Source organism: Typopeltis vanoorti, chromosome 15 (genome assembly GCF_054136105.1).
Source record: "Typopeltis vanoorti isolate ZY-2024b chromosome 15, IOZ_Tvanoo_1.0, whole genome shotgun sequence".
Lineage (NCBI taxonomy): Eukaryota > Metazoa > Arthropoda > Arachnida > Uropygi > Thelyphonidae > Typopeltis > Typopeltis vanoorti.
In genome coordinates this window covers 10,295,001-10,308,649 of record NC_143563.1, presented here as the reverse complement: position 1 = coordinate 10,308,649, position 13,649 = coordinate 10,295,001, and the positions used below count along the sequence as shown (strand labels likewise).

General features: G+C 35.1%; 1 protein-coding gene across 4 annotated transcripts in view; it reads right to left on the bottom strand.

Annotated features, from left to right (window-relative positions):
• Positions 1 to 2,423: 2,423 nt before the first annotated feature.
• Positions 2,424 to 13,649, bottom strand: part of LOC150098376 (clotting factor G beta subunit-like) — a 28,076-nt gene continuing 16,850 nt past the window's right edge. For all 4 annotated transcript variants that reach the window (XM_090405344.1, XM_090405346.1, XM_090405343.1 and 1 more), the window contains 6 exons: positions 13,380 to 13,619; positions 13,194 to 13,264; positions 8,179 to 8,297; positions 6,746 to 6,999; positions 6,476 to 6,639; positions 2,424 to 2,692 (listed from right to left, as the gene is read on the bottom strand). In XM_090405344.1, the coding sequence (XP_090261470.1) occupies positions 2,513 to 2,692; positions 6,476 to 6,639; positions 6,746 to 6,999; positions 8,179 to 8,297; positions 13,194 to 13,264; positions 13,380 to 13,619 (1,028 nt within the window). In that variant the 3' untranslated portion in view covers positions 2,424 to 2,512. The remainder of the gene's footprint in view (positions 2,693 to 6,475; positions 6,640 to 6,745; positions 7,000 to 8,178; positions 8,298 to 13,193; positions 13,265 to 13,379; positions 13,620 to 13,649) is intronic.

Here is a 13,649-nt window from a genome sequence, read left to right as displayed (position 1 = left end):
TTCTGCTGGCTACCATTTAAATGCGACCACTAGTCACACACGTTTTGACAATATTTTAAATAATTTTTGTAGAACCTTTACATACGTTGGCGTAGCTAGCTAACTAGATGGAATGCCACATAACGCGTTGTAACCGTACTCTGAATTAATTTATAAAATCAGAAATTTATTTATTTTACAACAGCAACAAAAAAAAAAGCAGAAATACTGAGACGACTCAGTACAATATTTTAATAAATATACTTTATTTAATCGAAGATGAGTTTAACAGTAAAGTCTGTTAATATGTGAACAAAAATTTCTCTTTCTTTATTGCCGACATTTATCTTGATTTGTTTTTATTGGGAATATTTGTGGTTTTTGCTAACCAGGGTAGATATTTGGGAACTCTGGTGTACACTCGAGGAAATGCAAGTTTGGCTTTAGATGAGCAGGTTCTGCGCATCTAAAGCCAAAAGACATAAATGTCTGGAGTTTTTGAAGTAATTTTACATGTAGTTCCAATTATTTGACGCTGATAAAACATCTAAGCCTTGTAAAAGTGAAATTGCAGTTTGTCGCTTGTCACTTATAATGCAGTTTATTTTTTAAGGTTTTAATTTTGTTATTATTATCAGTCTTCTACTATTTTATTATTAAATAAATTATTAAATTCACTACTAATAAAAATTATATAAAACCATTGAATTATCTACATTTGAAAGACATAAAATATGTCAATGATTTTTTTGTACAAAAATGTTCATTTACGTTTTTTGCTTAGTATTCTTCCGAAAATAAATGTAATCGATATTTTAAGCATTTCATTATTTGCCTTACAGGTTAGTTATATAAGCAACAGCTCATTTTCATTATACTAATATAACAGCTAGGCATTGCTGTTATATACTTAATTAGGATTTCGAGTCTTTGTGACAGAGCATCACATATTGAACTAACTGCACAGTATCACTTGTCATGAAAAGGTGTGCAAGAAGCCGGACAATTCTGTCTTCTTGCACATGGTGAAGCTGGAGAATTACAACACGCGGTCTTCAAATCAGGTAGATGCCTATTTAATTATGACAATTATGACATAATCTATTGCATCAGTAGATTATTGTATGGTAATGTCATTTCTGTTATTAATAAGATTTTCTGAAACGCTTATTCCAGAGAGTGGCATCGCTGTCAAAGAAGGATCAATGGTGTAGTGCAGTTTAGTAAACACTCAGATGTCTTTATAATTTTTTGAACAACGTGTATATCGCAAATGATAATAAATAAACATTTTATTTATTTTATTTAATGAATTTTAGTCGCTGATGTGCTCATTTTTTTATTAACTACATAACTATTCGGAGAACACACACCACAGATTGGCAGTGTGTAGATGGAATTAACGATGATCCTAGTATAAAGTAGGGATGTTCAAAACGAAGAGCCTTAACAGGCACTAGACTTTGCAAGTTAACCGCAGATGATAATAAAAACAATTGATATACTCTTGTTTTGTGTTCTAGTAAATTGAATACTTATATTTCTGCATTAGGATATACCATGTGTTTTATTTCTTCATCTCTGAACGATGCAAGCAAAAGCTATCTCCATTACGATTACCGATGATGCAAATTTGGAATTGACTCTTTACCCTTGGGAAACCTTTCTCAACGATGTACCTTTGAAATATCCGGTGAAGCTGTACGTCAGGCGTGAAGTAGATGTTCCGAATTAGAAGACCTGATATTTCCTGGGATAAATTAGTTATGTTATTACATAAAATAGCATTATATTAATAAATAATAACGCATTTTACATACGTGGACACATATCTAATATGTTTTGGTTCACTTACCATCCATCGACATTCCATAGCATCCCTTCCTCCAACTACAAAACTCGTCAAATCCATCTTTACCTCGCATCCTAAAAATAACAACGTTCTAAATTGAAAACGAACAACAGGGAGAGAAATAGCAAGTTCCCTTTTAATTAAAAATATATAAAATTAGATTCACTTTCATTATTGTGAACACTGGTCTAAATATGTGCGATAATGTTAAAAGAAAAATTTAAAAATTGCATTTGGCAATTAAGTGACTTTTAATATTTGCAATTTGAGGAAATCTAAATACCAACAGGTTATAGATGAATAAGATTTCTGTGGTTTAGCATAGTTCTTGTTAATTATCGGTATTGAGGCCTCATATTTCTAATCTTTTTAACAAAATGAACAATATAACCTAACCAGTTGCGTAAGGTGTTGGGCATACACTAAAACTTCATTTCTTTGTAAATTTTGGATTTTCTTGTTTTAATTTTAGTTTTTTATCTCTTCTGATAATAGAAATCGTTGCAACCTGAATATAAATTCGGGATACATTTATACACACTTAAACATTCATTCAAAATTGGTAATTCAAAAAGAATCAGAAACTCACAGGCTAATTAATAACAACTTTATTTATCACTGCAACTATTAAATATACAAAATTAGTAACAATTTGACATTACCAAATTGGTTTCATTACACTTAAGTTGCTTTTCTGTCTGGAATATCTGTATTATCGCGTAACCATGGCAGGTACTTCGGAACTCGAGTGTACACCCCAGGGTATCCAGGCTCTGAGCACCTGTAACCAAATGACACTATTCCGGCAACAATCCACTTCCCTCCTTTATCGGTGAGCAAAAGAGGCCCTCCAGAATCTCCCTGAAAAGACGAACAACAGTTAGAATGCGTACAATATTAAATACATATGCATTTCTTTGAAGACTTACTTTTTAAGAAAATAAACGTAGATATGGGGATTAGTATATAGAGCGTTGATAGCAAGTTGATATGGATGCTTCAGAGTGATGATAGTTTATTTATTTCTCTATTTATTTGTTTACTATTTTTAAATAACAACATTTGTAATTAGTAGCTAAAACGCCAAAATGAAAAAATGCATATTTTCATATTACACAAGCTTACTAAGGCATTTTGAACCCAGAAACGGATATATGTGAAGCAGTATTTGAACCATGAGATACAGCACCTTAAAACCTGCAACTGACGGATTAGTTCAGCTAACATCCGAACCCTACAGCGATCGCTTAATAAGTATGTAAGGACACACGTCATAAATACAGTTTAATATTTGTTACATAGCAAATTAATTTCAGTGAATGATTTCTAATAAAAATCTTGAACGTTAAGGGAAGCAAAGTCCCGAATATATGCATCATGCGTCTAGTTTGGAAACAATGAAGGAATTAGTGACATTTGTGTTGAATAACTGGAATGTAATCCTTGAAGAAAAACTGCATAAGGAAGAGGTGACAGGCTTCCTCTGAAAACAGAGAGAATGAGAGAAAATCTGGTTTCATAATTCTGAAGTTGCCACACATCGATGCCAACTAGTTTTTATTTGATTTGAAGATTGAGATATAGAAGATAAATCACGAAGCCACTCTATTTTAACATTCCGTAGATGTTCCTATAAAATGGCATTAAATAGAAGGAGATCTTCTGGGTCTGCGGGAGGAAGGGGGTGTTAGAGTCACAGCGAATTACTGAGACAGAGCAAATTATCGATTAGCCAAAGATCCACCCTTTCCTTAAGGGAATCAAGAACTTTTAGAGAGAGAGAGAGAGAGAGAGAGAGAGAGGAGATTTTAATTGCATGCTTCCTAATATTGTAAAGTACCGAAGATTATTGAAGCTATCGATGAGATGTACTTATAGCAACAGACCTGAAGGTAAATGTTCACAGCACAAAAAAGATTAATCCTATCTGATGATTAGATATTATAAACAGTAAGGTATATATTTTACGAAATGCAAGAGAAAACTGGATTTCATTTGAGTTGAAGTTTATAGTATTGTCATCTGTCCATTTAAGAATGACATGGGAATCAACTTAGCTGGTTCTGGGTTTCCTATCTTCGACTGGTTCTCATATTCAAATGTAAAGAAATCTTATAGCGCATTGTCTTAGTCCCTTGGCTACGGGAATGAAGCAGATTTTGAGAATGTAATTTTTAGGGAAATCTAAACATGGATGCCGCTACGACACTCATTGGGTGTCCTGGTGCAGCACAGAACCCTTAGTGCGCATTAAAACAGGAAAGGAAATTAGTTAGGCAATAACTTAACTTAGAGAAACACTAAGGTATAATTTTAACATACCTATTGACAGAATACTAGTATGAAATTTGGAATATAAGCGATTTTATTGGTATTATTTCCGGTATGAACCACCAAGTAAAAATTGTTTATTCAACAAGTTTCCCAAGCTCTATGGCGTATTTCATAGCGCTGAGTACTTTTCTTTTTGATGGCTGCAGAGTGTGATCTGAAAACAAAAAAATAATTAAATGTAAATTGAGAAGAAGCGCATATTATACGTATGCTGACCAGATCCAGCTCAGTACCATGATACAAAGGTGCAATTGCGGTTTTCAAGTTCTGTTAGCAACTCCTAAGTGTCAGTAATTTTTCTAGTATTTTGTTATAAGTTTTAGTATCTCTGATGATGTAAGCCGGACATCTTACACAACTGGTTGGGTTATATTGTTCATTTTATTAAACCACTTATATCTTTAGAAGCTATTCAATATCCATATACAGTCCGGTTGCAAATTTACAAAACGAGAACTTCTCTTTGCAGAAGCAGTGCATTTGCAAGGAAGCTTCTTGGCTCAAGAACACATAAAAGATTTTTATAATTGAAGGGAGTTAGCAGCAATTCTTCTTTTGCTCTTTTTCATCAGTTTTTTCAACAGTTTCATCTTCCATTTATATTTTTTTTTCAGATCACACTCTACTGTAGCTCAGTGGAAGTGGCGTTGTGTCCTCTGCCTCTAGGTCGCTCGAAGTTAGACCTAAGTTCAAGTGAAGTCGCCGACTAGAGGAACGTTTTCTAACTCTATCTTCGACCGGTTCTGGAGTTAGTCGATCTCTGGCATGGACAAGTGGGATTTTCCTCCTGGAAATTAGGATTTCTCGTCCTGTAAACTCACGAAAATCGACTGTAGTACCCACATTATTTCAGACAATAACATATCCTGTTAGGGTTAGGCACCAAGAGATGACAGCACTTGTTTGCTGGTCTCTTCATCAGTAGCCGCCTATAATTAGTAATAGACATAGGCCAGCTATCGCTGATTGGTTACCAGTGACGATTGAACTGCCCACTCAGTCTCCAAAAGTTAGATAGAGTATAAAGGCCTTGCTTACTCCCTATTAGGAAATAAGAGGTGTTAGCTGATTTATTTTATTTACTCTGCAGCTATCAAAAAGAAAAGCACGTCGCTCTATGAAATACGCTATAGAGCTTTGGAAACTTGTTGAATAAACAATTTTTACTTGCTGTTTTATCTTGATGGTTCATACCGGAAATAACATCAAAGAAATCGCTTTTATTCCCTGCAAAGAAAAGTGCTGATTTGCTGAATTTGCCACCGGATTGTCTATGGATTGTGAACAGCTTCTACAATGTTTTGAAATATTTTATGGATATCAGGGAATTTGAATTTTCTTTTGATTAGACAACCCCCAAGAAAGTACCAACAAAAAAGGCATAATGAGTAGAAAGATCCTTTATGTAATAGTGAAGCAATTTAAGAAGAACTTCGTCAATTAGCCAAAAGGTCACATTCTGGAACGAATCTAGCCTTACGAAGATTTTTAATGTTTCCGCCACATGTGAAATCAGCGTTCTAACATAGAGCAGGTTTGATAAGTTTGAAAAGGAAATTGTTTAAGGACAAGACAGTGGTTACAGTGGAAAAGAATGTTGAGATTTTTGGGGTGTGTTTGTCTCATAAAAGCCGGTAGTAAATCTAGAAAAAATAGCCCTAAATCAGCGTGCGTGCGCTCAGAAATACACACATACAGAGAGAAAGAGAGAGAGATTAAGGCATACTAACCATTAATAGGTTTATATATATATATGTATAAAAGAGCATCTACAGCTCTGTCAGTTTTCTCGATGCTGTTTGGGCCGAAAGCCCACGGTTGGAATCCGGTTTTAGACTGGAAAAACCTTCATCAGTGTTTTACAGTTGAAAGTGTTAGCCGGGCTCATACAGAGATGATAGGATTGTTCATCCTGCAAATGATTTAAACTCGTCACAAGAACACTGACAGTGACAATAACAAACGCTCTGTCAGAGTGCCAAGCAGCTTTCAAACAAACCGAGTTACTCGGTCGTGAAAAGGAGAATGAAATATTTTACTTATATTTTAGGTTTAAAAAAATGTTCCGAAATTGAAAACGATTTTAAAATTAAAAACACAGATTTAAATGTTCTCTCTCATAGTAATACAATGACACGAAAAGAGCTCTCTGAAAGGTGTCACCTGTTAGCACGAGCTAGTTAATAACTGATAGGTCACTAACAAGGATCAATTTCAAATACTAGTTGAAGCATTTACAATGCTTGTAAGTACTCTATATAACCGTCCTAATGAGTCCATAAATAAATAAATATAAATGTCCTTTCTTACCGCGCATGCATCTATACCACCGGTGACATGGCCAGCACAGAGCATTACTTCTGTAATCCCCTGTGGAAGAGAGGAAGCTCCAAGTTGACCGTACGTCTTGTTACAATTTCTGCTAGAAATTATGGGAACAGGCGCTTCTTGAAGAGTACTGGTTGATCTTCCTCCTACACAATAAAAAAAGAAACATCGACTTGTAGGTTAGCTCATTAAAATCTACAGCGCAAATAGATTAAGTACACGATCGCTTCTGTCAATTTCGACCTCACTTACCGACAGAAGTTCGACCCCATCCGAGTACATATGCATCCCTTTTGTAGAAATTTGCATTGTACATTCCTGGGGTTGGCAAACATGCTGGTTTCACATTTGTATCCACGATCTCTTTCTTGAGCTTCAGCAAAGCAATGTCGTTGTTGTGAGAATTCGTTCGATAGTCTTCATGAATCTTCACCGATTTAACTTCGTAACGAGACCCTTCATTCAGAGAATTACTCCCAACTCGAACAATAATCTCCGATACAGGTCTGCAAAGAAATAAGACAGTTTGGTTCATTATTTCAAGGAATTCATATTAATAAATTAGTCGGTTACATTATAATCTCACAGTTGCAGTTCATATTTGTGGTTAATAGTTCATCAGAAAACTATTAATTACAAATCTCAAGACTTCGACATTACAAACATTGAAATTGGTGTCATATTTGTAAACTTCCAGTCTATATGGAATAAATGAGATCATTAATTATTATTATTATTATTATTATTATTATTATTATTATTATTATTAGACCTAAAGAGTCAAAAGATTCATCAGTGGACGTTTCAATATCACGCACACATTTCATCATTCCTTGCCTTCAATGCATTTGTAACTTCCCCACTCACCTGACTCTCGACAACGCTTCCCAACCACCCACCACTCTCCACGCAAAGAAACTTCACTTTACCCCTTCCCATTACTCATATACTTCTTATACAGCTACCACGAATATCCTCCTATTCTCCCCTGTCTTCCATTACTATAAACAATTCATCCTCAGTGAGCTGGCAATAATCCCTTACTAACTTATAGTCTCAATCGTGTACCCTCCCTTCCTATCCCCTGGACTGTATCTTTCATTCCCTCAATCTGTTTTCATATTCAACATTCCAGATTCTTTAAATCGTCTCTTAACCCTTTGCATCATCAATCATTCTTTCGAAATTCCAGATGACCAAATAATTACAGAGTAATCCATATGCTATATCAGCAAAGCCTTGTACAATGGAATCATGACATATACGTCAGTGTTCCTCCGCAAGAAAGATTGTCAAATTTCGCAGTGTAGCACTCACAAATTTACTTCCTATCCACCAGCATCCTTCTTTGCCGCATCTCCTCCACTTACTCTAACATATTCTCACCAAACTTAAACTTTGCAGCCTATTCTGGCTTCCCGAGTTTCAAAATCCTTAAACTTGACAACATTGAACTGGTAACCCTCTTCAAGGAGAACAAAATGCATTAAAGTCCTCCTACAAAGATACAACATCTGTTCCATTCCTTGTTTGTCTTCCCCACTTTGCATCATCTGCAAACAGTTACATATGACAATTCAAACCTTTCCCACTATCACTAACACATAAGTTAATCACTGACAGATTGAAAAACAAAACCTTGCTAGTTGTGTTGACTATTACAGAATTAAATTTTAAATATTTACCGAGGCTTCCTTCCTTCAACGATGCAATGAGCTGCTGTCAGGATGTATCTAGTGCTGATAACGGTGCCTCCACATTGAAATCTTTCTGTCGAATCCGGCCTCAGCAAGTACACGGCTGCCTAGCAAAAAGTATAATGAAATCTATATAAGAAACCTAAACAAAAGAATAAAAAATTAAAGGTGTATTTCTATTTTTTTAATTTTAAGATTGATGTGGAAATTTAAGGTATCGGGTTAATATGACCACATGCATAATACACTCTGATTTTAGCATTCGCTCAGAATATTTTGTTATCCACAGAAGCATAACATTATATTCATCATAATCAACCAAACAAAAAATACCCAGTCTAGTGAAAAGTAGTGAAAAATTTCACTACTTTTCAAATTTCATACACAGATCATCGAGAAATCTGCATTCGATCTGGCAGTTAATAGCCACCCTCCTGTTGTCAGTACTTATTTTTGAATATTTTCCGCAGTCCCTGTTGCTAATGGCAACTTGATGATTCTTCACCCCCTGACGTTTGGTCGTTTATGAGCATTTGAATATGCAAAAATCAAACCATTGCAAGTTGTAGGTACGGCCATGCACACGCAGGTAAATCAGCAAAAGAACTGATTGGTCAAAATCAAAATAAGTTCTTAAATATATAGTTGCCAATTAATGTGCATATTCAAACATTTATCTCAAGAACACACTGATCCCTTAAGACTGAACTTCACATTTCTAACCTCTCTCTCTCTCTCTCTCTCTCTCTCTCTCTCTCTCTCTCTCTCTCTCTCTCTCTCTCTCTCTCTCTCTCTTATTTAATTCTTAAGAAAACAACTGAATTAAATCAATACACGCGGATATAACAGAATAGAACAGTGCCATCATTCATATGGATGACGACATAAGAACATCCATATGGACAACCTAGAAATGCTTATCGACAGTTGTGGTTCTTAAACCACAAACTGAAAGTTTGTGGTTTAAGAACTGCAATTTTCCAGATAACTGACAAGAATGAAAGTGTGTACATTGAAAGAGTGATTAACTACACTACAGAACGTCTGCATTAAGGCAATTGTAAATCCTCTTGATGGTGATTTCAAGGATCGGTGTTTGATCGTGTATAACTAGTCTGTTGGTTTTTACACCCTCTGTCCAAAAAGAAACCGAACGTTTCGAAAATAGAAGAACCTATTGGCGCCACCAGTTGAATCTTTTTGTTGTCGAAAGCGGCAACCTTCATTAGTGTTGTGTCAACTGTTTATGACATTTGTTTCATTAGAAGCCGAGTTATAGTGTCAAGAATGACAGTGTGTTTTTACGAATGGCCCGTCGTCACGATATTCATGCCGTACGAGACAAATTTTCGCTATCAATTGCTTCAAAACTTCGAGATAAAACTCACCATTGACCGGTTGACCAGGCGTAACGAATTCTTTGTGGATAATGTCCTTGGAATCGTAGAAACAAATCAACATTGTCTTTACTTTTGACTTCTCCAAGCGACTTTTTTTTCGGATGTCCTTCTTCTGGTGGTCTCCACTCAGCACTCTGGCGCTTTGTTTCGGGCTCATATCTAAAACACCACGTTTCATCACCAGTAACGATCGTTTCAAGGAAGTTTGAGTACTTACGAGCGGGTTTTAAAGAGGTCCTTGCAGTGTACAATTCGATACATTTTTTGGTCGTCCGTCAACTTGTGGAGAACAAATCGCGAATTCAATTTACGAAGGCACAAACTCTCGGTCAAAATGTTGTGCACAGTTAATTTTAGAATCCTCAATTCATCGGCAATCGATCTCAAGTACGATTTTGGATTTTTCTTTGATGAAATCACGCATTATTTGAATGTTTACTTCGCTCCGTCCAGTTTTTGGACAGCCCGGCTTTTCATCGTCCTCAATCGTCTCACGACCACTTTGAAATCGCTTAAACTACTCGTAAACTTGAGTACGGGATATGCATTCATTGCCGTATGCTTTTTGAAGCATTTGGTGCGTTTAGGTAAAACGTTTACTAAGTTTAACAGAAAAGTCAATCGCAACTCTTTGTTTGAAACTCATTTTGCAATCGTTCGTCAAAACGCACTGTCATTCTTGACACTATAACTCGGCTTCTAATGAAACAAATGTCATAAACAGTTCACACAAATACTAATGACGTTTGCTGCTTTTGACAACAAAAAGATACAACAGGTTGCCCACTAGTTTCTTCTATTTTCGAAAAGTTCGGTTTCTTTTTGGTCAGAGGGTGTATAGACTCTATTAATGGTGACGTGAATATTCCTCCACTGCACAACTCTGGGTTCAATGAATTCGACTGGGAAGAGACCAATGTGTATATGATAGACCTATTAACTTAAAACGTGTTGAATCAAGCTTGAATGTTAACAGATGGAAAACTTGTGGGATCAAATTCGACAATGTGAGCAGATTCATTCTTGCAGGAGAAAATAGTTCTGGGGAAATATGGAAGTTAATTTCCGATGAATCCTATCGCAAAAGAAAGCACAATTTACCACAGTGACTAAATTCTATAATACGGACTGAAGACTAGACTTTTTAAAAAGGTGATATGTCATTATTTCTGCATTTCTCCTGAAAGATTGTTAACCAATATTATATTTTGATCTTAGTAACGTAGATAGGTTAATGCTTACTCAATCTTGACATCTCGCTTTAAAGTCCAAACTTAATCCCTTTTTCAAGCCAGTTCAAGTGCCAATAAGCAGAATAATGATTCCATGGCGAACAATAAGAATTATCTAGCACTTAACGACTTTCGCAAATGTCGAGAGAAACAGATGGATTCGAGCCTACAGTGTATTGGCAGGGGGGACGCAGTCCAGTAAGGCCAGCGTTAATCTCCATTCGAACAAATCCCATTTCTGGCAGTCAGCAATCTCACAAATGAAATTTACTTGCAGCTCATGTGCTTTTTTTATGGCATTCCAAGTGTCGCTTGTAGAATTCTCCGACTTTATTCAAAGTCATATTGATTCTTTCTTTCTAAATAAGCTTATTCTCAAAGGTGAACGAAAACTCTTGTTAATTATCTACTCAATCGGTATGTTAATTAACTTAAATTATCGTTGTTTCGTAAGTCTTGATGCGAGACACGCTCAAAAACTCAGAAAATGTCAAGGACGACAGCACAAGTCTCACCAAACATTTCCATTGAATGCCTCCAGTGGATGGTATAAGCTCATAGGCCAGTTGGGATCTTGAATGACAGAATCCATAATGGTAGTCGCTGATTAATTGGTGGAATTATAGGTGGTGGAGAAGTTAGCTATCGATGATTTGGCATTATTTTGAGAGGACTGAGTTGATGGTAATTGGTCGGTAGACTTCTACAGTATCTCCCTTTTTGGAAGAGACTACATATGTGATTGTTTCTCCATCTTGGGATAGATTGTAGATTGTAGGGACCATATAATAGATTGTAGGGACCATAGAGTACTGATGTTAGCTCTGGAACACAATGTTTGAGAAAAACGGATAAAAATAATAAATGCTTTCTTGGACAAGGTTAAGCACGCCAGAACACGTCTTGACATTCAGCACTCCTACTCAGCACAGTCCGAGCTATTCTTTATAGCTTCCTTCATGCAGGGCCGCGCTGTGCGGTTGTGCAGATTGTGACCCGCACAAGGGCGTTGAAGATGAGGGGCACCATTTCACCACGGGAAATAACAAATATATATATATATATAATTTTATTCTAATTTTGTTTATGATCGCATTATTCAAAACAAAATTTTAAAATAAATTTTTTCTTCGCGATTTTAGACACGACAATAACTTCAGTCACGGAAAGATTCATACTCTTAAAACAACATAGCGAAGACTTTAAAGTTATAAGAGACATTAGCAAATTAAAATATTGGAGCAATGAAGAATTTAATGAACCATTTTAAAGATTTGCACTTAAAACTGAGCGACAATCAAGATTCCGACAATCGCGATATTGATGGTATGACTTTATTTGAGGAATTAAAAACTTTGCAATGTTTTATTAAAAGAGTCGGCTACTCAGGATGTTTTAAATTATATATACGAAAATAAATTAACCGATACGTTTCCGAATACTGCGATTGTAATGCGTATTTATTTAACATTACCAATATCCCTAGAATCAGGAGGAAAAAGTTTATCAAAACTGAAACTAATAAAAAATTATTTGCGGTCAACAATGTCTGGAGAGCGTCTAACGGATTTATCAATTATATCAATTGAAAATAATATTATGGATTCATTAGACATTAAAGATATTATTAAAAATTTTGTGGCAGCTAAAGCAAGACGGATAAATATGTAACATAAATCTACATTTATCCTAATTGTTATTTAGTTAAAAGCATATCTCCAAATTATCTTTGTTATGTAATAATAATTCTTTTTTATATGAAAATAGTAAGTTTTGTTTATATATATTCTGTTGTATTTATACAGTATATTAACGAAATAAACATCTTTGAAAATTGTTATTATTAAAAATTCCTATTAATGAATTTTAGTGATTGCAATGTTTTACTATTGTTAAATAAAATTTATTTTTATGTATGCGTATAAACTGTTCTGTACGTATAAACAAAGTAAAGTTTTTCGCAAAAATATTTCATGGAAACTTATTTTATGGGGGCGCTGGAATAGTTTTTCACAAGGGCGCCTCCTACTCACGGCGCGGCACTACCTTCATGTTACATATAATTATTGTTTTATTTTATTTTATCAATGATTTATTTTTTTTGTGGCATAAAATTTTTTATTAGATAGGAAATAGGAGTTTTGTGCACTGACATCAGCAAAATGTATTTTTCATAATCAGGACGAAAATGGTATACCGAAGACCGAAGTCCTTCAACAGCCACTGCTTATAATTCTACACATTTTTCAAAGGCCTTCATCCATAAGTTAGCAGAAAAAGCAAATAAAATAAGTGTAATTTTAAATGCATGTCTCGCATACTTAAATATTTTAATCTATAAGACCATGTATTAGCTTAAGTCAGTACATACTATCCACGGCCATTGACTTGCATCTTTTCCTCCGATTACAAAACTGGTGACATCTGTTCGAACTCCGCATCCTGTAAAACAATAAAAAATAAAAATAAATTGGTCAGGTTAGTGAAATAGCTCAATGGGTAATTATAAAAGATGCTCATGTATGAAAGAGTATTAAAAAAACCTTTGTCAGTTTACCTCGTACTCTCAGGTCCGGCATAGGTGTTTGTCTCTTCTGAATTCTTTTACTAGAAGCGAGCTTTTCTTTTTTTTCATGGGGACAACAAATTAGAGGAACGTTTTCTTCTGACTGACATACTTCATCTTTGCCTTTTTCTAAGGAAGAGAATATTTCAGGACAAAACAGCAGATATGTGCAGAGTCCTGGTTCGCCATCCGACGTTATGCAAGGCTTGTTTGGCAACTCATCATCACTTCCTATAATATAAATATATATATATATATTTT